The sequence below is a fragment of the Manacus candei genome, unplaced genomic scaffold (assembly GCF_025592945.1).
Source record: "Manacus candei isolate 608988 ecotype Guabito, Panama unplaced genomic scaffold, ASM2559294v1 h1tg000042l, whole genome shotgun sequence".
In the NCBI taxonomy this organism is placed as follows: domain Eukaryota; kingdom Metazoa; phylum Chordata; class Aves; order Passeriformes; family Pipridae; genus Manacus; species Manacus candei.
The window spans coordinates 4,070,155-4,088,714 of NW_026138090.1; the positions used below are offsets into that span (position 1 = coordinate 4,070,155).

The 18,560-nt window shown below is 41.3% G+C and overlaps 1 protein-coding gene across 2 annotated transcripts; it reads left to right on the top strand.

The window, feature by feature from the left end:
- The first annotated feature begins 1,457 nt into the window (after positions 1-1,457).
- Positions 1,458-17,863, top strand: PRPF18 (pre-mRNA processing factor 18). 2 transcript variants are annotated; one of them, XM_051795207.1, is made up of 11 exons: positions 1,458-1,595; positions 2,508-2,585; positions 2,714-2,740; positions 5,505-5,609; positions 7,686-7,799; positions 9,590-9,736; positions 11,460-11,528; positions 12,264-12,404; positions 12,858-12,929; positions 15,070-15,225; positions 17,251-17,863. In XM_051795207.1, the coding sequence occupies exons 1-11, from the start codon at positions 1,530-1,532 to the stop codon at positions 17,329-17,331; spliced, it is 1,056 nt and encodes a 351-aa protein (XP_051651167.1). In that variant the 5' UTR covers positions 1,458-1,529; the 3' UTR covers positions 17,332-17,863. The 2 variants fall into 2 exon arrangements, with proteins under 2 accessions (XP_051651167.1, XP_051651168.1); XM_051795208.1 differs by lacking the exon at positions 2,714-2,740.
- The last annotated feature ends 697 nt before the right edge of the window (positions 17,864-18,560 follow it).

Consider the following 18,560-nt stretch of genomic DNA (forward strand, 5'->3'; position numbering starts at 1 on the left):
TGCTGTGTGCCATAGCAAGTGGCAACAGGAGACAGAGGTGCTGCCACCAGCCAGGCTGCTCCTAAGAGGAGCTAAAGCTACAGTGAGTTCCACCCTTTAGTGTTCGGTGGCCTTTGCTTCCAGCAAGGTATGGCCCTGATAAATTAAAACATAGTGAGAACTGGCTGTTCTTACTCATTCTTCAAAGTTTTTTCTGGACCCCTTGGACTTTACAAGCCACAGGATGGAAAACGCTGGACAAAACCAGGAAAATAAGCAAAACAAGAGATTTCTTTGTGTTACTGACCACGTCACAAATGCTGTGTGCCTGGTGACAAGGGCATTTACCTCTGGGATATACACACTGAGGAGCTCAGTCCCTATCAGCTGCCTCGGTCCTCTAGGCCTGAAGGAGGCAGAAACCAGGCATAGGTAAATCCCAACATGCTGTCTCAGGTGCACAGACAGCACAGGGGACAGGGAGTGCAAACCTTTCCCATCTTCTCTGTGGTTTTTAATACCAGCACCTGGGTAAGGAGCAGGTTATAATGGAGCACCCTGCAGTTAAACCCTTCACTGTTTGCTGGTGTTGTTTCACCTGGACTCGATGATCCTAAAGATCTTTTCCAACTAAAACGATGCTGTGATTTCCCCTGGGGTGTTGTTAGGCCTCTTGGACTGAGCTGGCTGATGGCAGAGTCACATCCACTCCAGGAGCAGCCAGGAAAGCATCCTGCCTTCCCAGGTGGCATGTGCACTCTCTATGACTGCTCAGTAACCAGCCTCATTGAATCATTTAGGTTGGAAAAGCCTGAGATCACCATTAACCCAGCACTGCCAAGCCCACCAATAACCACGTCCCCACGTGCCACATCCACATGTCTTTTAAATCCCTCCAGGGATGGTGACTCCACCACTTCCCTGGGCCGCCTGCTCCAATGCTTGACAGGGTCCCTTTTGGTGAAGAAATCTTTCCTAATATCTGAGGCCATGATTTCTCTGATATTACCTGTCGTCTGCGGCCAAGGCCCATCGCACCAGGCACTGCACAAACACACAGTCAACAGAGGCTCTTCCCCGAAGATTTTTCAAGCTGAACAGAGAAGACACCTGAATAAATTGCATGAAGCCTCTCTTTAAAGAACCTGTCAGTTACACCCCTTTATAAAACCATCTGTATTAAAACAGGGAAAGACCTCTGCAAAACTTACATTCCATCTCTTTTGCTACATTCCTCGGTACAAAGCATCTGTATTTTGGCTCTATGTCATAATTACTGCCATTATACTCTCTGTACATCACTTGAAACGTTCTGCTCCCGACAGTGGCACGATATTACATGGATACTGAAGAAACTTTTGCTAATATCTAAACCTCCCGTGGCGCAACTCGAGGCCTTTCCCTCTCGTCCTGCCACTCGTCCCTTGGAAGAAGGGACCCAAACCCCCCCATCCCGCTGCTCCTCCCAGCCGCCAGGGGGCGCCGCGCGGCAGCGCGTCCCACCCCGGAAGTGACGTCATTGTTTTCCAGCGGCACTTCCCGGGGCCGCCATGGACATCCTGAAGCGCGAGATCAGCAGGAAGCGGCAGCAGCTGGAGGAGAAGGAGCTCCTGGGGGTGAGGGCGGCCGGGATGGGCACCGAGAGCCGCCCGGGGCGCGGCCCCTCGGGAGGGCGGCGGGAGTGAGGCGGGACAGGCCCGGGAAGCGGGGTCGGAGCTGCCCAGGGCGGGGATTCGCAAACCCGGGATGAGGTTTGGGAAGGAGGAGCAGGAGTGGCCCAGGATGGAATCGGGCAGGAGCCAGGAGGAGTTTGGGTGTCCTGTGGCCTTTGGGAGTGGGTTTAGTTGTTTCTTTCAGCGGCCCTTGGTGAGCAGAGCGTGGTTTGTGTCCTCACCGCAGTCCTCCCTCCTGTCCGCGGCAGAGGGAGGGTCTGAGAGCTTTGTGCGTGTGCCTAAAAACCCCACAGCAAAGCAGAGCACTGTCCGAATTTATGTTTTGGCATCAGAGGCTCTTGTAGGTCAGGCAGGCAAATCACGAAGGAAGAAGTCACAGTTCATCCTAATGAAACAAAATACCTTGAGGTGACCACTTTTTCTAGCTGTTGTGTGTCTGGCATGTCTCTTCAAGTACATTTCTACAAGAAAGCTTGTAAAATACTTTGTACAAAGGTGATTTCTCCCATCTCCTTGATTTAATGTAAAATGACGCCTTTTATGTGGTTTGTCTAAACAACCTGGGCCCAGTTGTGCACATCTGAAGTGAAGCTTTACAACAACGACCACAAAGGCCTTTACATGGCAAAAAACATGTTCCTTTTAAAGTGCTGGCGAGCACATTGTGTGTTTGAATCTGCTTATACATATAATCTGTAAAGTCACTCTGTATTGCTGATTTCAGAGGTGCTTCCAGCTAGTTCTGTTTCCGTGGAAAAGATGTAGCTGAATCCACCAAACGAAGTAAGAAAGTGTGAGCTGGTTTCACATAAGCACACGAAACTGTGAACTGGTGACAGCTCTCCTCTCTTTTAGGGAAGCAAGAAGTATTTCAAGCGCAGTGAGTTAGCTAAAAAGGAAGAGGAGGCCTACTTCCAGAGATGTGGCTACAAGGTATGGAAATTGTTCTTCCAGGGCTTTGTGTGTTTGCTTTAAAGTCTGCATTTTATTATCAATTTTAGTGTCAATGTTGTTAATGATAATTGTTGTTCTTTGTTCAATCTGTTAATGTTATACATTAGCCTGTAAATGAGAAGCCACCTGGAGAGGTATGAGTTTCCAAAACCATTTTCAATGCAGGAAAAAGATATGCATGATATGCAGCTACTTAAGTTTGTGTTATGGTTTGGCTTTTATTTCTTCTTTTATTTTATTTATTTCTTTTTTTGTGGAAAGCATGAAGTGGCTCGGGATCAAAGCTTGTCTTCCTTTATTTTTTTAAATTGTGCTGTTAGGCATGAACATTGGATCTGATATAGCCACCTTCCCCACCCTTACCGGGAAATAAATGGATACATGTGGATAATTTTACCCATTTGGACAATTTTCATGGTCTTGTCAAAATGTACAAAAGAAATCAGTATAGTGTGGGTGCACATCAAAGAGATCTGCCAACTTTCACGTGTTTGTATTTGGGTTTTGGCCATTGACCATCCAGCACTGGAACTGTGCAACAACAGCACTTGTGTTCTTGCTGGCAAAAATATTAGAAACAATTGGTGACCTCGGGGGCATTTTGCAACAAATGAGTGATCTGGAAGGCTTTATCTGCCTTGTAATGGTGTCAGGGCAAGAGTTTACTGAAATGGAAAGAATGTTGTTGTCATTTACAAGTGTGTGTGCCTGCCTTGCCTGCCTGATGGGACATGTCTGGGAGGGGGAATGCATTCCCTGTGGAAGACAGAGTTTCATAATCTTGTTTGCTCTTACAAGGCACAAATAGGAGCTTTGTTTTCAAGTGACCTTTACCCAGTTAGTGACTTATTCTGAAACCTTGATCTGTTTGTGAATATTTGAACATCAGTGCCAAAACCATTCTTGGAACCTGCAGCAGATAATCATGAGGAAGTTCAGTGAATCTTCCAAGTGGAAATGGCTGCATGATGCTTTTTGAGCATTAGCTTGAGTCCCTCAGAACCTCACGTGGTGGCTAAAGTGGTGTCACCTGTGCTGCTGCAGCACCAGTTTTGGTGTGAAATGTAACCCTGAAAATGGTTTTAAAATAAGTTACTTTGTTAAACTTAGTACCTTTTTAGCCTCCCAGATTTCTGCATTTGTTCTTCACTCTGTTAGTGAGATGTGGAACACAGACTGATTTCTTTTTAAATGCAGGTGCGTTTTTGCTTTGCTTAGACCTGATAAGTTGTAATAATTTCACTTGCTTAAAGAAAGCACTGAAAGAAAAATAACTGTGGTAAAAATACTGCTTGTAATTTGGAGTCCAGCTGACAGAGTGGATCAAACCTTTTCCCCCAATGCTGCTGTCTCTTTATGATTTCAAGAATGTTTGTAAGTTAAAATTTGTATGTATCCTTCTGCCACGGGAGTATATTTCTTTTTATATATACTTTTTTTTTTACACAGTTCTTCCATATTTTCTGTCCTCTGTCAATTCCCCCTTTCCTGCATTGATGGAAGTTTTATTTTTCCCCTCCCTTTGTGTTAAACATTGATTTGATTGTACTTCCTTGTTTGTTCCAAACGTGTGCTTGTAGGATTGATTTTTTTTCTGTGTTTGCTAATACAGCATTGAATGTAGATACGTGGCTGAATCTTGTAGCAGGAGCCCCAGGGATGGATCTTTCCAGCCACATGGAGTCAGACTGACACCTGAGTGCAAGGCTAGCATGGTGGCCTGAAAGAATAAAACAGCTTCTTTAAAAAAATTCTGTCTAGTACATTAATCAAACTGGTCAACCCAAATGCAGACTGGAGCTGACAGTGTGCTGCCCATGCACAGGGAATGCTGAAGGGTGCTGTGGGATTAATTGGATTGTTTCCCTTTTAGCAAGTATGGAAAGAAAATAAATTCTAATGAGGAATCTGAGAAGAGCCAAGATGTGAGTGAGCGCTGGAAATATTCCCTTGTTATAGGAATATTTCCACCAGCAATCTTCTGGTTCAGAAGTGTTGAATTTGAGCTTATACAGGGACCTGTAGCTACATGGCTGCTGTCTCAAAGTGACTTTGATCAAAGAGTTGCTTTGCATTATTAAAATATTGTGTAATGAAGAAGGAATGCTCTGTTTGAGTCAGGGACCTTCTTTTGGATTAAGAGGAGTTGTTAATGAGATCCTCTTCCTATGAGGAGTTGTAGGTATCTTTTTTTTTTTTTTCTTTTGAACCTGGAAAGCTTGTTAGAAAGATGCATTACCCAAAACGAACACCCCTCAAAACCCAACAGGAGCTGTGGATTGTTGCTAATTGTGCTCAGGTCACTGAAGCTGTAGGTAATAAACACTTTAACTGACACTGGAAGAAGCAGCTCCACTCTCTCCTTGCCCTTCGGTTTTCATTCTTGCCCCTGTGTCCTTCCATGTGCTGTGCCTGGTGAGCTGGATGAGGAGGTGAAGTGCCCTGGGAATGGTACCTGTATTTGTGGTCGTCAGATTATTTTCTGTTTGAGTCATTTTCCCCCTCTGGTTTATCACACAGCGATGCAAATGCTTTTGCATGGGTAAGGAGGGTGAAGCAGGGGCAGGAATCAACAGGTGGATTTGCTATTTTTGGCACCACTGCTGGCATCTGCCTGCTAAAGTGACTGCCAGACTTTAGCAATTGTCCTTTCTGTTTGCTCTAGAGACTACTTCCTGCAACCTGCAGAAGTGTTAGTTAATTACTGATAGTATCAAGAACTTTTATTGTTCTGGGAAATTCAATTACAGACCATAAAACTATGAAACTAAAGTTTTATATTGTCCTATTAAAGTTTGTGTCCCGGAGTTCTGTATCTTTACATTGACTTACCTCATTTAGCATCAATGTATGGGCTTATTTCCCTCACACATTAGTAACTATGTCTGTTGAATGTAGGTACAGCAGCAGGAAGAGGAGGAGAAACCACTGGCTGCATCAAATCCAGTGCTGGAACTGGAACTGGCAGAAGAAAAGTTACCAATGACCCTTTCCAGACAGGAGGTAAAATCAATGTCCATAAACAGACCCCTAGACTTTAAAGCAAACATATCTGAAATTTCTTGTTGGGGTTGATTTTTTTTCCAGTGACCTGTAGTTCTTATGACAGTTTTATTAAATAATAAGCTTCCATTTTTACAGTCAGCAATTAGTGATTATCTTTGCTCATCAAGGGCCTGCTCTCCAAGTGAATGCATGGGGAGATACAGATGGGTAGAGCCTTTTTGTTATATGGATTTACACAGATGCTTTATAACATTTTACAACTCTTTCGGATGACTTCTGGAGTAGTATTCTGAATATTAGCATTATCCTTGGATAGTACTGATGATGGCATGCTGACTTTCTCCAAGACTTTTTTCCTCCAGCTTCTTTTCTTTGTAGCATATTGGTCTGAACCAAATTTAGAAACTAAGTTTTGGAAGTTCACCTTGACCTCTAGAAGAAACAGTCCTGAAGCCAGAGCAGCTGGGGCATTCTTTGCCTTTCTGAGGATAAAAATGCCTGTGTGGATGTACGTTCACAAACAGATCCATACCCCAAAGCAGGAAGTTCAGAAGTGCAGAATTAACTCTAATCTTGGAAGTACTGAAATTCACAGCTGAGGTCATCCAAGAATGTCATGTGTCCCCTTAATTTTGCAGGATACTCACTGTTTTTTACAAGAGTTGTAACACAGACTGTTGGGTTCATGTTTGGTTTGGGGTGTGGTCTGTACGTCCTATTTACACACTTTCTCTCTGCTATTGATGCACTTGGTGTGCATGTTTTGGTCCAGGTTTAGGTATTGCTGTGCCAGAGCTCTTTCCATCCCTGTTGTTTTGGATACATTTGCAAGTTAAATGTTTGCCAGCATGCAGCAAGACACCCAGACTGAATAAACGAAATAAGGTCTCAATATTAATTTAGTTTCTTGTTGTCCAACCAGTCTGTTTGCATAGTGAGATGGTGACATGAAATGAAGTGTAAGCCCAATTATCAATTGTATCAATTAGCCTACTGTTTGATAGACTAAGTGAATTTAGTTCAGTTGTTTAGTTTCAGTGGTTAATTCAGAGATGGAGCTGTTCAGCCTGGAGAAGAGAAGGTTGTGTGGAGACCTCATAGCAGCCTTCCAGTATCTGAAGGGGCCTACAAGGAAGCCAGAGAGGGACTTTTTGCCAGGAACTGTAGTGACAGGACAAGGGGGAATGATTTCAAACTGAAAGAGAGTAGGTTTAGATTAGATGTTAAGAAAAATTTACTCTCAGGGTGGTGAGGTACTGAAACAGGTTGCCCAGAGAAGCTATGGATGTCCCATCCCTGGAAGTGTTCAAGGCCAGGTTGGATGGGGCTCTGAGCAGCCTGGTCTGGTGGAAGGTGTCCCTGCCCATGGCCTGGGCGTTGGAACCATATGATCTTTAGGGTCCCTTACAGCTCAAACCATTCTATGAATCTGTGAATAATGGTAAGTATACAGAAGTTTATCAAGCAATGCATGAAATAAGGAATTGGGAGAATAAAGTTCAGTTTTTGGCTCTGTCTGTGACTTTGCAAATCAGTTGAGGGAGGCTTTTTTCACCTCTGTTATATCTCCTTTTTAGTAGTAACCATTAGGTTATGGGACTGCATATTTTCCAAATGCTTAAGGACGGAAGTTTTCAGCAGATCATCTTGTAGCTGTGCTGGGACAACCTGCACCCCAGTTAGTATTTTTATTGCCCAGGCAAATAAGTGAGTGAGATAATCATCAAGTTCCTTTGTGATTTTGAAAACGGTCTTTAGGCTCTGCTAGAGGGATGATTTTTGTGTATTTGTTTAAACAAGTCAGACCAGGAAGAAGTTAGGCTGTGTCAAACAGCCTGGGATTTTATGCAAAATTTAGATCGGTAATATTTGGAATGACCTTTCACTGAAATACCGTGGGAATTTTATATTTAGATTGTAAAGTGTCTGGAACATTTTTCTACTGCTTAAAAATACTGCCATTTCCTCTGCAGTCCAGCTCAGCTTGTTATTCTAAGCAAAGTAAATAAATCTATCATTCTGGGTTTTATTTTGCTTCCTTTATGCTTCAGGGAATGCTTTGATTCTTTTCAGGTTATCAGGAGGTTACGAGAGAGGGGTGAGCCCATCAGGCTCTTTGGAGAAACAGATTATGATGCATTTCAGCGTCTGAGGAAGATAGAAATTCTTGCACCTGAAGTGAACAAGGTAAGACTGGCTCTTACTTACTTAGTTGTAGTGGGATAATCAATGAGGAACCCAATAAAAGTTACTGAAAATCAGTTTAAGTAACTTAATTTTTAGGAAAGAAAGATAATACAGAGCAAAGAGAACTATCTGCTCTATCTCATTTATTGCCTGAGAAACTATGTTAAATGTCAGAGTTTTGTGCACAATTACAATTACATTAGAATTCAACCCCAGAAACCTTCCAGGCCCTTGTCATTTGGAAAAGGGGCCTTCAGGTGACACTAATACCCCAGCCTGTGCTGCTCCTGTTTTTAACCAGCAGAGAACAGTCATTTACTGTTAAAACAATCCTGTGTTTGTGATTATGTGCATCCCTGAGAAGCTACAGGTAAGGAAGAGCAGGACTGTATCCTGTCTGTGTGGCATATAAACGATTTTTCAAATCCCTGGATTCCAGAGCTATAGCTTGTTACAGAAACTTCAATTTTTCCACCTTCCCTTTAAAGTAGCCATCAGTTCAAAAACTAACTAAAGGATATAACCAATTTATTCCTGTTAAAAAATGATCAATTAAGTGAGGAGATGCAGTTGGGGTTTGCTTTACATTTACTGTTAACCAAATTTGTAACCCTACTAAGAGAGTGATTTTCTTCCCTAATTTGTGGCAACCTGAATTGTTTTAAATGTTGTTGCTGGAGCTGCCCATAAAAGGAAAGCCTTTTCCTCTTCAAGTCTTTAAAATAAACAGATCTGAATGTTTAAAAATAAAAATTCTGCTAACGAAAGCTTCCCCTTGAGTGGCACGGATGACAGTAATAGATGTGTTAGGAAATAGTCAGTTCATAAATAGGACTGTGTTGGATTTGTGTGTTACATGTTTCAGCCACTCCTTTTGCTGTCTGGGGGGGATTCTGTATGTTGCTTAGTCACCACCAGTTTGTGGTTCAGATGTTTTTAGACTACTAAATGATTAATAGAAACGTTCCAGACAGCCAAGTATGATGATGGAAGAGGGGAAATAACTGTGCATATCCATTCCCTGTGGAGTGGCTGAATTTATCTGAGGGTAAGAACTGTCATACTCCTTTATGGAGCTTTATATTTTATGTCTCAAGACAGGAATGCAAATCCTCCAACTGTGTCTAAGGTGAGTCTCTTGTTCTATTTAAAAGCAGCTTTTAACTTTGTATATATGGTTTTAAACTGATTCTGGTTTTGTAATCACCTATTCTATATTAGAGGCTTTAAAACACTTAATATATATAAAACACCCTGGTGTGTTTAAATAATTTGTAATAAAAGGAAACAACATAAATGTTTTCTTTGATAGTACTGAAGGAGTGTTAAACCATGACAGTGTGTTACCTTATTTCAGCTTTTTTTAGGACAGATCTAAAGACTTGTAGAGCTGATGATGGTTATGGTCTGTTTTCTGTTTATGTTGGGGTGGTTCAGTCCATTGCTTGGAGACAATGTCTTAAAGAAAGTCCTAGAAGCTGATTCCGTCCTCCATGCTTTTTTGGCAAAAACACTGTAAAAAGTCTTTTTGATAGGTATGGACATTGCAGAAGTTCATGCACCTGCTTTTTGTTAAGTGCTGAAGCAATCCTTGGAATTTAGTTTAAAGTCAGACAACAAAGCTATTCCAATCCTTGGAATTTAGTTTAAAGTCAGATAACAAAGTGCATGTTTTTACAGAATTTGGCTTTTCTTAAACAGCAGTTGAATGCTCACAGTGGCAGTATTGAACTGCTTTTATTTACTTGAGGGTTTTTTCCTAAATTAGTCATTTTTTTAATCTTTTCTAGGGCTTGAGAAATGACCTGAAGGCTGCTTTGGATAAGATTGATCAGCAGTATCTGAATGAAATTGTAGGCGGCCAAGAAGCAGGAGACGACGACTCCCAGAATGACCTGAAAGTCCATGAGGAGAACACTACTATTGAAGAACTAGAAGTATGGGATGGTCATATCTTAATTAAGGGATTTTAGATGTAGCATGTTGTTGTGAGAAAGCTTCAGGATTGTTTAGACAAAGTTAGCCTTGTTTTCAACAGCTAACTGAGGCATTCGGAAGTATCATTAAATAGGGAATTTAGGTTTCTAAGCCTTGAGTTGCATCGCAGGTGCTCACAGTAGACAAGTGAAAACTCAGATGGTCTTGGTTCACAGCACTTCATCAGAGAGGGGACAGGTGTTGCCTCAAAAGACAGTGATGCAGTTAGGATTCCTTCTGCAGGTGTTTCAGAGGTAGAGGATTTATTAACAACACATTACCTTGTCATAAATTCTGAAGTGTTTCCAGTGAGTATTTGAGAGGGTAGTGAGCTCAGTACCAGTGAATTATCCCTGTACAAGAAATATGGATGCTGAAAAAACAGACATACAGAAAGAATGTTTGATGCATAAACATCCAGGATGGAAAAAAAAAGTGAACATCAGGAGGCAGATCACAGGAAATACAAGAAGTGCAGAGATAACGTGTCCCAGGAACTTGAGTGCAAACAGCTACTCTATTCTGAAAGAATCCTGCAGTATTTGTGGGAGTGAGCAGAGAGTGAGTGCCATGAAATGCATTCAACACCTGGTATTTTAGGGTAATGTTTTGAAAAGCACATTAACTTGAGCTGAAGACTTTTATGCTTAATCTTCAAAACTCTTTGCAGGAGTTAATCTTAACATCCTTCCAAAAGCGTGTTTAAGGAATAATCTGATTTATAACTGAAAGCTTAAGTGAATACATTATTAGTAGGAAATAGTCTGGCTTTTTTGTTAGGGTGCCAGAAGTTCTGGTTTAAAATAACTGCAGTACCAGGATGGAAATCAGTTGTAATGGAGCTGCATTGTATTGATCTGCTAGTTCTCAAAATATCCTCTTCTTAGGGTAGTAGGGCAGGCTTGGTTTGAGCCATGAAAGCAGTCTTTTTCTGAAAAAGTTTGAAAACACTACAGTCTTAATTTTATGCTACTTCAGCTGCATTACCTTGAGCATAAAGGCTTACACTGAATTGTGCTCTCAATCTAGAAGATTTTAAAAATAAAACTCACTTTGGAAATGTAAGGGCAATGGAAAACACATTATAAATCCAACTATTCATACTGGAAAATGTTTCTAAAAATTGCTGTTAGTATTAACAGTTTTGAGATTTTGGCAGGAAAGTAGAATATTGGAACATACAGCTGGTTGTGGGTTGTTTTTTTTTTTGGTGGTTTGTTATTTGGTTTTTTTTTTTTTTTTTTGATTTCTTCCCTCAAATTCACAGTTACAATTAAATGATAAAAAGCCCCAGTACATCAGAGAATTGAAATAGCTTAACAAAATAACTAGGTTAATTGATGGCTTTGGGGATCTCAAAAAAGCTGTGCACCCACAGTTCCCCTTAATACCGTGCTGTCAGACAGCTGCTAATTGTGCCAATAATTTAGTAGTTAACGAATGAAGAATTACTGTTGCATTGACTTTTTAGAAGTAAATCATATGGCCTTTTTGATATAAATGTTTTTAATAGATAAATGAATCTCAGTAGCATATATAGCTGTTTGATTCTGTTTCCTAGCCAGTGTTTTGGATTTCTGGTGGAGTTTATTACAGCTCACAATGTGGTGAGCTTTGATGTGGTGGTGGTGGTAAACTTCCAGACAAAGTGGAAATAATTGCTTTTTTCCCCCCCTCTTTTAGGCTTTGGGAGAATCCTTAGGACGTGGTGATGACCACTATGATATGGACATCATAACAAAGTTCTTGAAGGTAACAAACTCTTTTAGATTAATTATTCTGTAGCCGTGTCATATTTTTACCATCATGCAGAAACATTTCATGAATAGAAGGGTTGATTTAAGCTGCCTGAGGAAAAAACTCACACATTGTGCTTAAGATGTGGGGTTTTTGACTTGCTTGGCACTCCACAGCCTTTGTTAGTCACAGCAGTGACTTCTGCTAGACCTGGGAAAGAGCTCTTGGGAGAGCAGTGTTCTTCAAAATCTGGTCCTGCTTTTCCAGACAAAACAAACACAGTTTTGATTTCCATGTGATAATCGAGGCACTTTTATGTAGTTGCCTCTCTGTAGTCCTGTGGCATCAAAACCTTCTGAGGAGTTTCCCAGGAACAGTGCAAACTGAATTGGAACGTCATCTGATACTGTTATGTGGAATAAGTGAATTTTAAAGTCCACAGGTTCAAGTGGATAGCAGAAAATTGCTTCCTTGTTTCCTGACAAGAAGCCTGTGTTGCCTCTCATTTGAGTCAGCCAGTCTCGGTCTAACTGTTGCGATGATCAAAGTCACAGCAAGAGTTGAAGCTTTAATGTGTGTGTATGCATTTAAGACAGGAGGGTTGTTCCTGCATCCTTGCCTGTCCTTCTGAAGGAGGCTCTTACCTTCTTAACTAGTTTTGCCGTGGTGGCCTAACCCGCTTTTCCCGTCTGATTTGCCGGGGAAGTCACTAGATGGCACCATGACACAAATGTGCTTCGTCCCTTGCAGTTTCTTCTTGGAGTTTGGGCCAAGGAGCTGAACGCCAGAGAAGATTATGTGAAACGGGGAGTGCAGGGGAAGCTGAACAGCGCCACTCAGAAACAGACGGAGTCCTACCTGAGGCCACTCTTCAGAAAACTCCGGAAAAGGGTGAATCACCTCTAAATGTCACTTTAACCCAGCATTAGTACCCTTTCCTAAGGCAGTGTTATCTTCTCTGAAGGAGAGAAGCAAGTTGATCAGAGTTTCTGTCTCTAGAGCCCATGATGCCTAGTTCTGACTTCATCTTGATCAGTGAGACCTTCTGCCCACCCACTGCTTTTCCAGGTGTTGCTTAAAGCATCACCTGTTCATTGGGTTGCAAACACGATAGGGAACTGGGGTTGCATTTTGCACTTTGCCACTAACTACCAGGTGTAACCACTTAATCTCTCCTGCTTCAGATCCTTCATCTAAATAAGAAAGATATTTTCCTTTATTAAAGTCCTCAAGCAAAGGTAGTTGTTAAACTTTGTATAAATGCTGAGTAGGATGATTTTCCAGAGCTGCTATTCTGAAGTAAATGTCTTTTTTTTTTTTTTCTTTTTTCCCCCTCTCCTGTAGACACTTCCTGCAGACATCAAAGAATCAATAACAGATATTATTAAATTCATGTTGCAAAGAGAATATGTGAAGGTACGTTTGTTTGCACTCTTTCAGCACGTTCGGACTGTCTGACTGTAAAAGAAGGAGTTTATTGCTTAAACATTCCCATTTTTTTAATTTTGAAGATACATAGCTGGAAATACGACATCTACTCAAACAAAATGAAAAACTGCTGATAAATGTTAGGCTCCAAGTAGAGTTTGATCCACAGCCCGATAGAAGATCTTTTGAGGTTCGTGAAACTGCATATCTTTGCAAACATGAGGAGAATTTTTCTGGGAGATGGTTTAAGTTGCAGAGGAATCCTCTATAGGAAAACTGATATTGTAAGGTTAAATGAAGGTATTGAGTGAATAGTAATAGGTGTTGATTAATTAATTATAAATTGATTGAGGTGAACTGAGTTACTGAATATGAGATACTGTTTTGTTCCTTGGCTATGCTCACATTAACTGGCCTGGTAAGGTTGAGGTAAGTTAATGAAAAGTTTTTTTGGACAAAGGCTGCTCACTGGAGGAGGCAGAAGTACCTTGGGACAGAAGATCAAAGGCAGTGTTAGGTTTTGTTTGTAGCTGCCTTCTGAAGTGGAACTCAGATACTGGTAGCATTTGCTTAAGCAGCTCATGCATGCAGAGGAAATAGAGCTGTGTTTTGCCTTTAAATTTTTAGTATTTCTTTTTATTTAAGTAATCAAGCAAACCTGTTTTTGATACTGAAAAAAATTTAAGATGGCCTAAGACAAGTTTAATCCAGATCATGTGAAACTAGAAGTGAATGTGTGGGATAGATAGAGGGGTTTTGTTTTGGGGCATCTTTTTTTCTTTTGGTTATCATTGTTAGATGGAAATTCCCTTTCCAATGCCTTCTCAAAGTAAGGAGCATGCAGGAATGTGGTATATCTCTGGGTTAATCAGCTGTGCTCCTCTTTCCTGGAAGTGCTTGGCTTTAAGTAAATGTCACAGATTTTGGAGGACTTGAGTGCACATTTGGAAGTTTTGGTGTTTTGGTTTTTTTTTAAATTAGGCTAATTTTCCATTTTGCTTCTTGAGAGACTTGTCTCTTTTTGCCTGCTGTTGTCTTCTGTGCTTTTTGCTTTGTGCATCCTAGTGAATACTGTCAGCAACAAATTCTTACTGCTTTGTTAGTTGAAATGCTTGAATGATTTTAATTTTGTGTTGACAGCAGGCAAATGCCAGAATACAGGTTGCCCACTCAGCCTTAATTAACCCTGTTGTGACAGTCCTGGAGGTCTTTAATTGCATGTTCACATACTGTGTTTCACGACAAAACTGTATTTAATTCAGCAAGTAGGTGTTTGACTAAGACTATTCAGATTCTGCCTCATGTAGATGGTGACTAAGTCCTGTCCCTTCTCTAGATTTACTTTTAGCTCTGTCTGCAGCCCCCTGTCTTGTTCATTATTCACATCCCAGTTTGCTCAGTGCCAATTGGAAAGAATCTGCACCCACTGGTCATGATTGCTACTTCTTATTGTCTAGTTTCTGAATAGGAGGTGATAAATGAACTCTTTATCAGTGAGTTTTGTAGCTGCTCTCTAATAGAGAAGGAATGTCCTGCTCCACATCCTTGAAGTTGTTTGTGTAATTGTATCTATAAACCCAGTGTCTGTCCTCACTTGCTGCTTCTAAGTTGGCATGATTTTTTTTTTTTAGCTCAATATTTCTCTTCCTTTCTCCCTTTCTTCCAGTTAATTTTCCTTTTGAGTTTTATCCCTATTCTTCCCCAGGGATGTTTTCTGCTATCTTGATCAGGAAATTTCAGATTGATTTACTGCTGCTATGGCTCAGGTCATAAACATTGTCACAAATGTGCTTATTTAACCCGAGATGACTGAGCTGAAAACAGTCCCAGTAAAAAGTGAATAAAACCCAGAAAAAAAAGAATAAAACCCAGTTTTAATCAAGGTAGTAAGACTGCCATATCCAGTGCTTTTTTTTTTTTCTCAGTCAAGTCCATAGTCCTCGCTTCCCTCAGATTTCAGCATAAATCGTGTTGGGAAGGTGTGTTGTGTAATTGGTTGGTGTTGTGCAACGAAACCCAAATCAGGGAGACTGGAGCGGGTGTTTTACTGTGTCTGGCAATGCAAAAATGCTCTGCTCCCTGCTGCTCTTCCTGTTTTTGCTGAGAGTGCCTGCACTTACTTCTTCAGGCCAACGATGCCTATCTCCAGATGGCCATTGGGAACGCTCCCTGGCCCATCGGTGTCACCATGGTCGGCATCCACGCGAGAACGGGACGGGAGAAGATCTTCTCCAAGCACGTAGCCCATGTCCTGAACGACGAAACCCAGAGGAAATACATACAGGTAATGTTGGCTTTGGAAATCCAACAGGTTTGCTTTTGAAGTTGGGGGATCTTGGAGAAATACTAGTTTCAGGTGGTGTGGTGGAAGAGCCCTGGAAACAGTTGTTTTAGTTTGGCTCAGGAATAACATCCAGTTAATGGGTAGCTCATCCTGGACCTGAAGGCTCTTCAGTTCTGGGCCAGGAACAGTGTAATGGGTTTTTCTGAACACCAAAGCGGTTGTGAATCATGCTTGATTCTCCTGAGGTCCTTCACTGCTTAACTCGTGGTTTAAACACCATGCACAAAATTTAATTCCATGAAATACAGTCCTTCTGACTATTTCTGCAACTAGATAAATGCATTCATAAATTAATTCAATTTTCAAACATGTCTCTCTAACAATCTGGGCTCAAAATTCCAGGTTTAGTTCCTCCTGTGCATCTTCATAGTTGTGTTGTGAACTTTTGGTTGTGGAATTTGTAGCAGTGCTGTTTTTCTCCTCTGCCCTTTCAGCATAGTGGTTGGACAGGTCTGAGGGAACAAGTCTTCTCTCCTTGTATTGTTAAATGTATTTACCTTTTGCTAGTTGCAGTTCTGTTGAGATAAAGACCTTCTGACTTAACTCTGAATCCTCCAGAGCAGCATCTTGGAGCTCAGAGCTTCTGGCAGGGGAGGTTTACAGAAATGTCTTCCCGATGAAGAGGCAGGACTCCTGTTGCTTTTCATCTTCTGCAGATGTTTGGAAGAAAGTTGCTTGCAAAATGCAACTTCACCTTTCTGCTCTGAGTCTCTTTGTTTTGGGGCTACAAGTATAACTTTTGCTTTCTCTTCAACTATAGTTTTCTATATCATAACCTGAAAAATTATCATTGTGAATCACAGAATATGCTGAGTTGGAAGAGACCCACAAGGACCATCGAGTCCAACCCTTATTCCTGCACAGGACTCTCCCCAATAGTCACACCATGCCTGAGAGCATCATCCAGACACTTCTTGAGCTCTACCAGGCTTGGTGCTGTGACCACTTCCCTGGGGAGCCTGTTCCAGTGCCCAACCATGCTCTGGGGGAAGAATCTTTTTCCGATATCCAACCTAAACCTCCTCTGACACAACTGCTGGTCATTCCCTCGGGTCCTGTCACTGTGCTCCCAGCAGTTATGTGAAGCTAACATGTTTCTGATTTACAGCGACCCTGGAATCATAACATCCCAAACAAGGAGTTGTTCTGGTGCTGGGACATACTTTCCATTCTTGCCTGTGTTGAAAAGGCCAAAGCATCTTCTGTTGAATCATTTTTCCCTTAGTGAAGAGCTGCCTTCCATGATGAGTGTCTAATGGCAGGGACAGGACTTGGAGTACATGGGTACATGTCACTTGGAGTACATGTCACTGCTAAATTACATTTCCACCACAGCAGTTTGCTTTCTTCTTTGTTAGACTTTTCTGTATGACTTGAAAGAAAATAATCACAGGGTTTCTGTCACGTTGGTTTTTGGCAGCGGATGCCTTGAAAGAACTGAAAAGTCCACATTCTGTCTTTCTCCTTGATTGCTTCTTCAGTTTGCCTTTGGAGTGTCACGTGTGGTACCACATTTCTCCTCCTGAGAAGTGTTTGGTTCTATTTTCTTGGCTGTGCAGCTTGTTTTGGTTTCATAAGTTGCTATTTGCTCTTTAGAATTACTTTTAATATTCAACTTTCTTTTAAATATATTTTGTTGTGATATCATTTTCTCCCTTGGTGATAAAGAGGCATTAAAGCATTTCTGTGATCCTTCACTATGAATCTTACCACATTTCTATGGTTATGCCCCAGACTTCTCTTATTTCGGAGAGAACTTGACAATTTGCAGGGAGAAAGGTTAATAAAAGTTAAATTGAAAAAAAACACCCCCAAAAAGAATCCCAAGCCCAAAATAGCAGCCTATTCTTATTTAATTCTTCTAGTTAAGCTTAAAAATACTGTAGACCGTTATGTTTATTTGACAGCTGCAGCTTTGTTACAGATGCTTTATTATGGAATTGTCCTTGTTCTGTTAATTCCTAGGGGCTGAAGAGGCTCATGACCATTTGCCAGAAGCACTTCCCAACAGACCCATCCAAGTGTGTGGAGTACAACGCTTTGTGAGGCTCTGCAGGGGCCAAGGCATGACTCATGTTTTGGTCTCCAAGACCCAGAGAGGATGGAAGAGGCAGAGTCTGTGCTTGGACACCAAGAGGAACTTTGTGAAAAAGCAGAAAGCGGGAGATTTTCTACAGCTTCCTTTTTACAAGCCCCATTTATTTAGGTTTATTTTTAAATCTATGCTTTATGCTGAACACAAACAATACACAGCAAAGGGGGTGGGTTTTGAAGAGGTTAAGAGCAGGACAGTGACAAGGGGACAGTGGACAAGAGCCTTGCTTTTATTTCAGTTTGTTATTCAGACTGAACTGTTTCCCATATTTTAGAGCTTTAGTTGAGACACAGCCCTGCAAGGAGCATATGTGGAGCTTTTTTTTTTGGCTGCTTTTGCATTGGAGACTGATGTGGGGAGATGATTAGAAGGAAGCAGTTGAATCTGAAACTTGGTTATTTCTGTAAATATAAAGACTTTATTGGCTAATCTTTCATGTGGTATTTATCAGGAATTAAAAAAAAAAGGTTTGTATATTTCTCAGCCTCAGTGCAAAGAGTTTTTGATCTTGAATGCATCTGATTTGGCTTTTTTTTTTTTTTTTTTTGGTAATGACATTTTTAATATGAACCTTCTGGGCTTGAGGAACGTAATCTTATGACTCTTGGGGCTTTCAAATCCCATTTTTATACATCTGGAGAAAATTTCAGTCTGCAGGGCATTGCAGAGAAAATAATTAGGACCTCCCATGACCATGAACAGTATTTCTAGCAACCACAAATCTTTACCATTGTGCATCTTGACTGGGAATGGTGAAGAAACTCACGGGAATGATGGTCCAATTCTGCATAAGTAGTGAAACATTGAAAACATTGTTAGCTTTTAGCAAAACCACTTCCTGAAGAAATGTGTCAACATTCCAGTGTATGGGTTTGTCTGGGTCCTCACCTTGAGTGGCAGTGTGGAGCAGGAGCTGGTTCCCTCTTCTCAAGGAATTACCCCCTCTCCTGTGGGTGTTTCCAGTGTCCCAGTGAGATGTGGCACTGGGGGATTTGTGCTGGTAGCGAGTTTGGAGGAGTATCCTTAGGAACTTCAGGTTCTTCTGGAGACTCTTAGGTTCTGAAGTGCCTCTCTGGACACAGGAGATTTTCAGCCTGGAGTGTTTGACCCCAGAGAAAATGTCAAGAGCTTAAACAGTTTAGAAGTAATAAAAGTGAGGCTGCTAAAACCTCACCAGTGC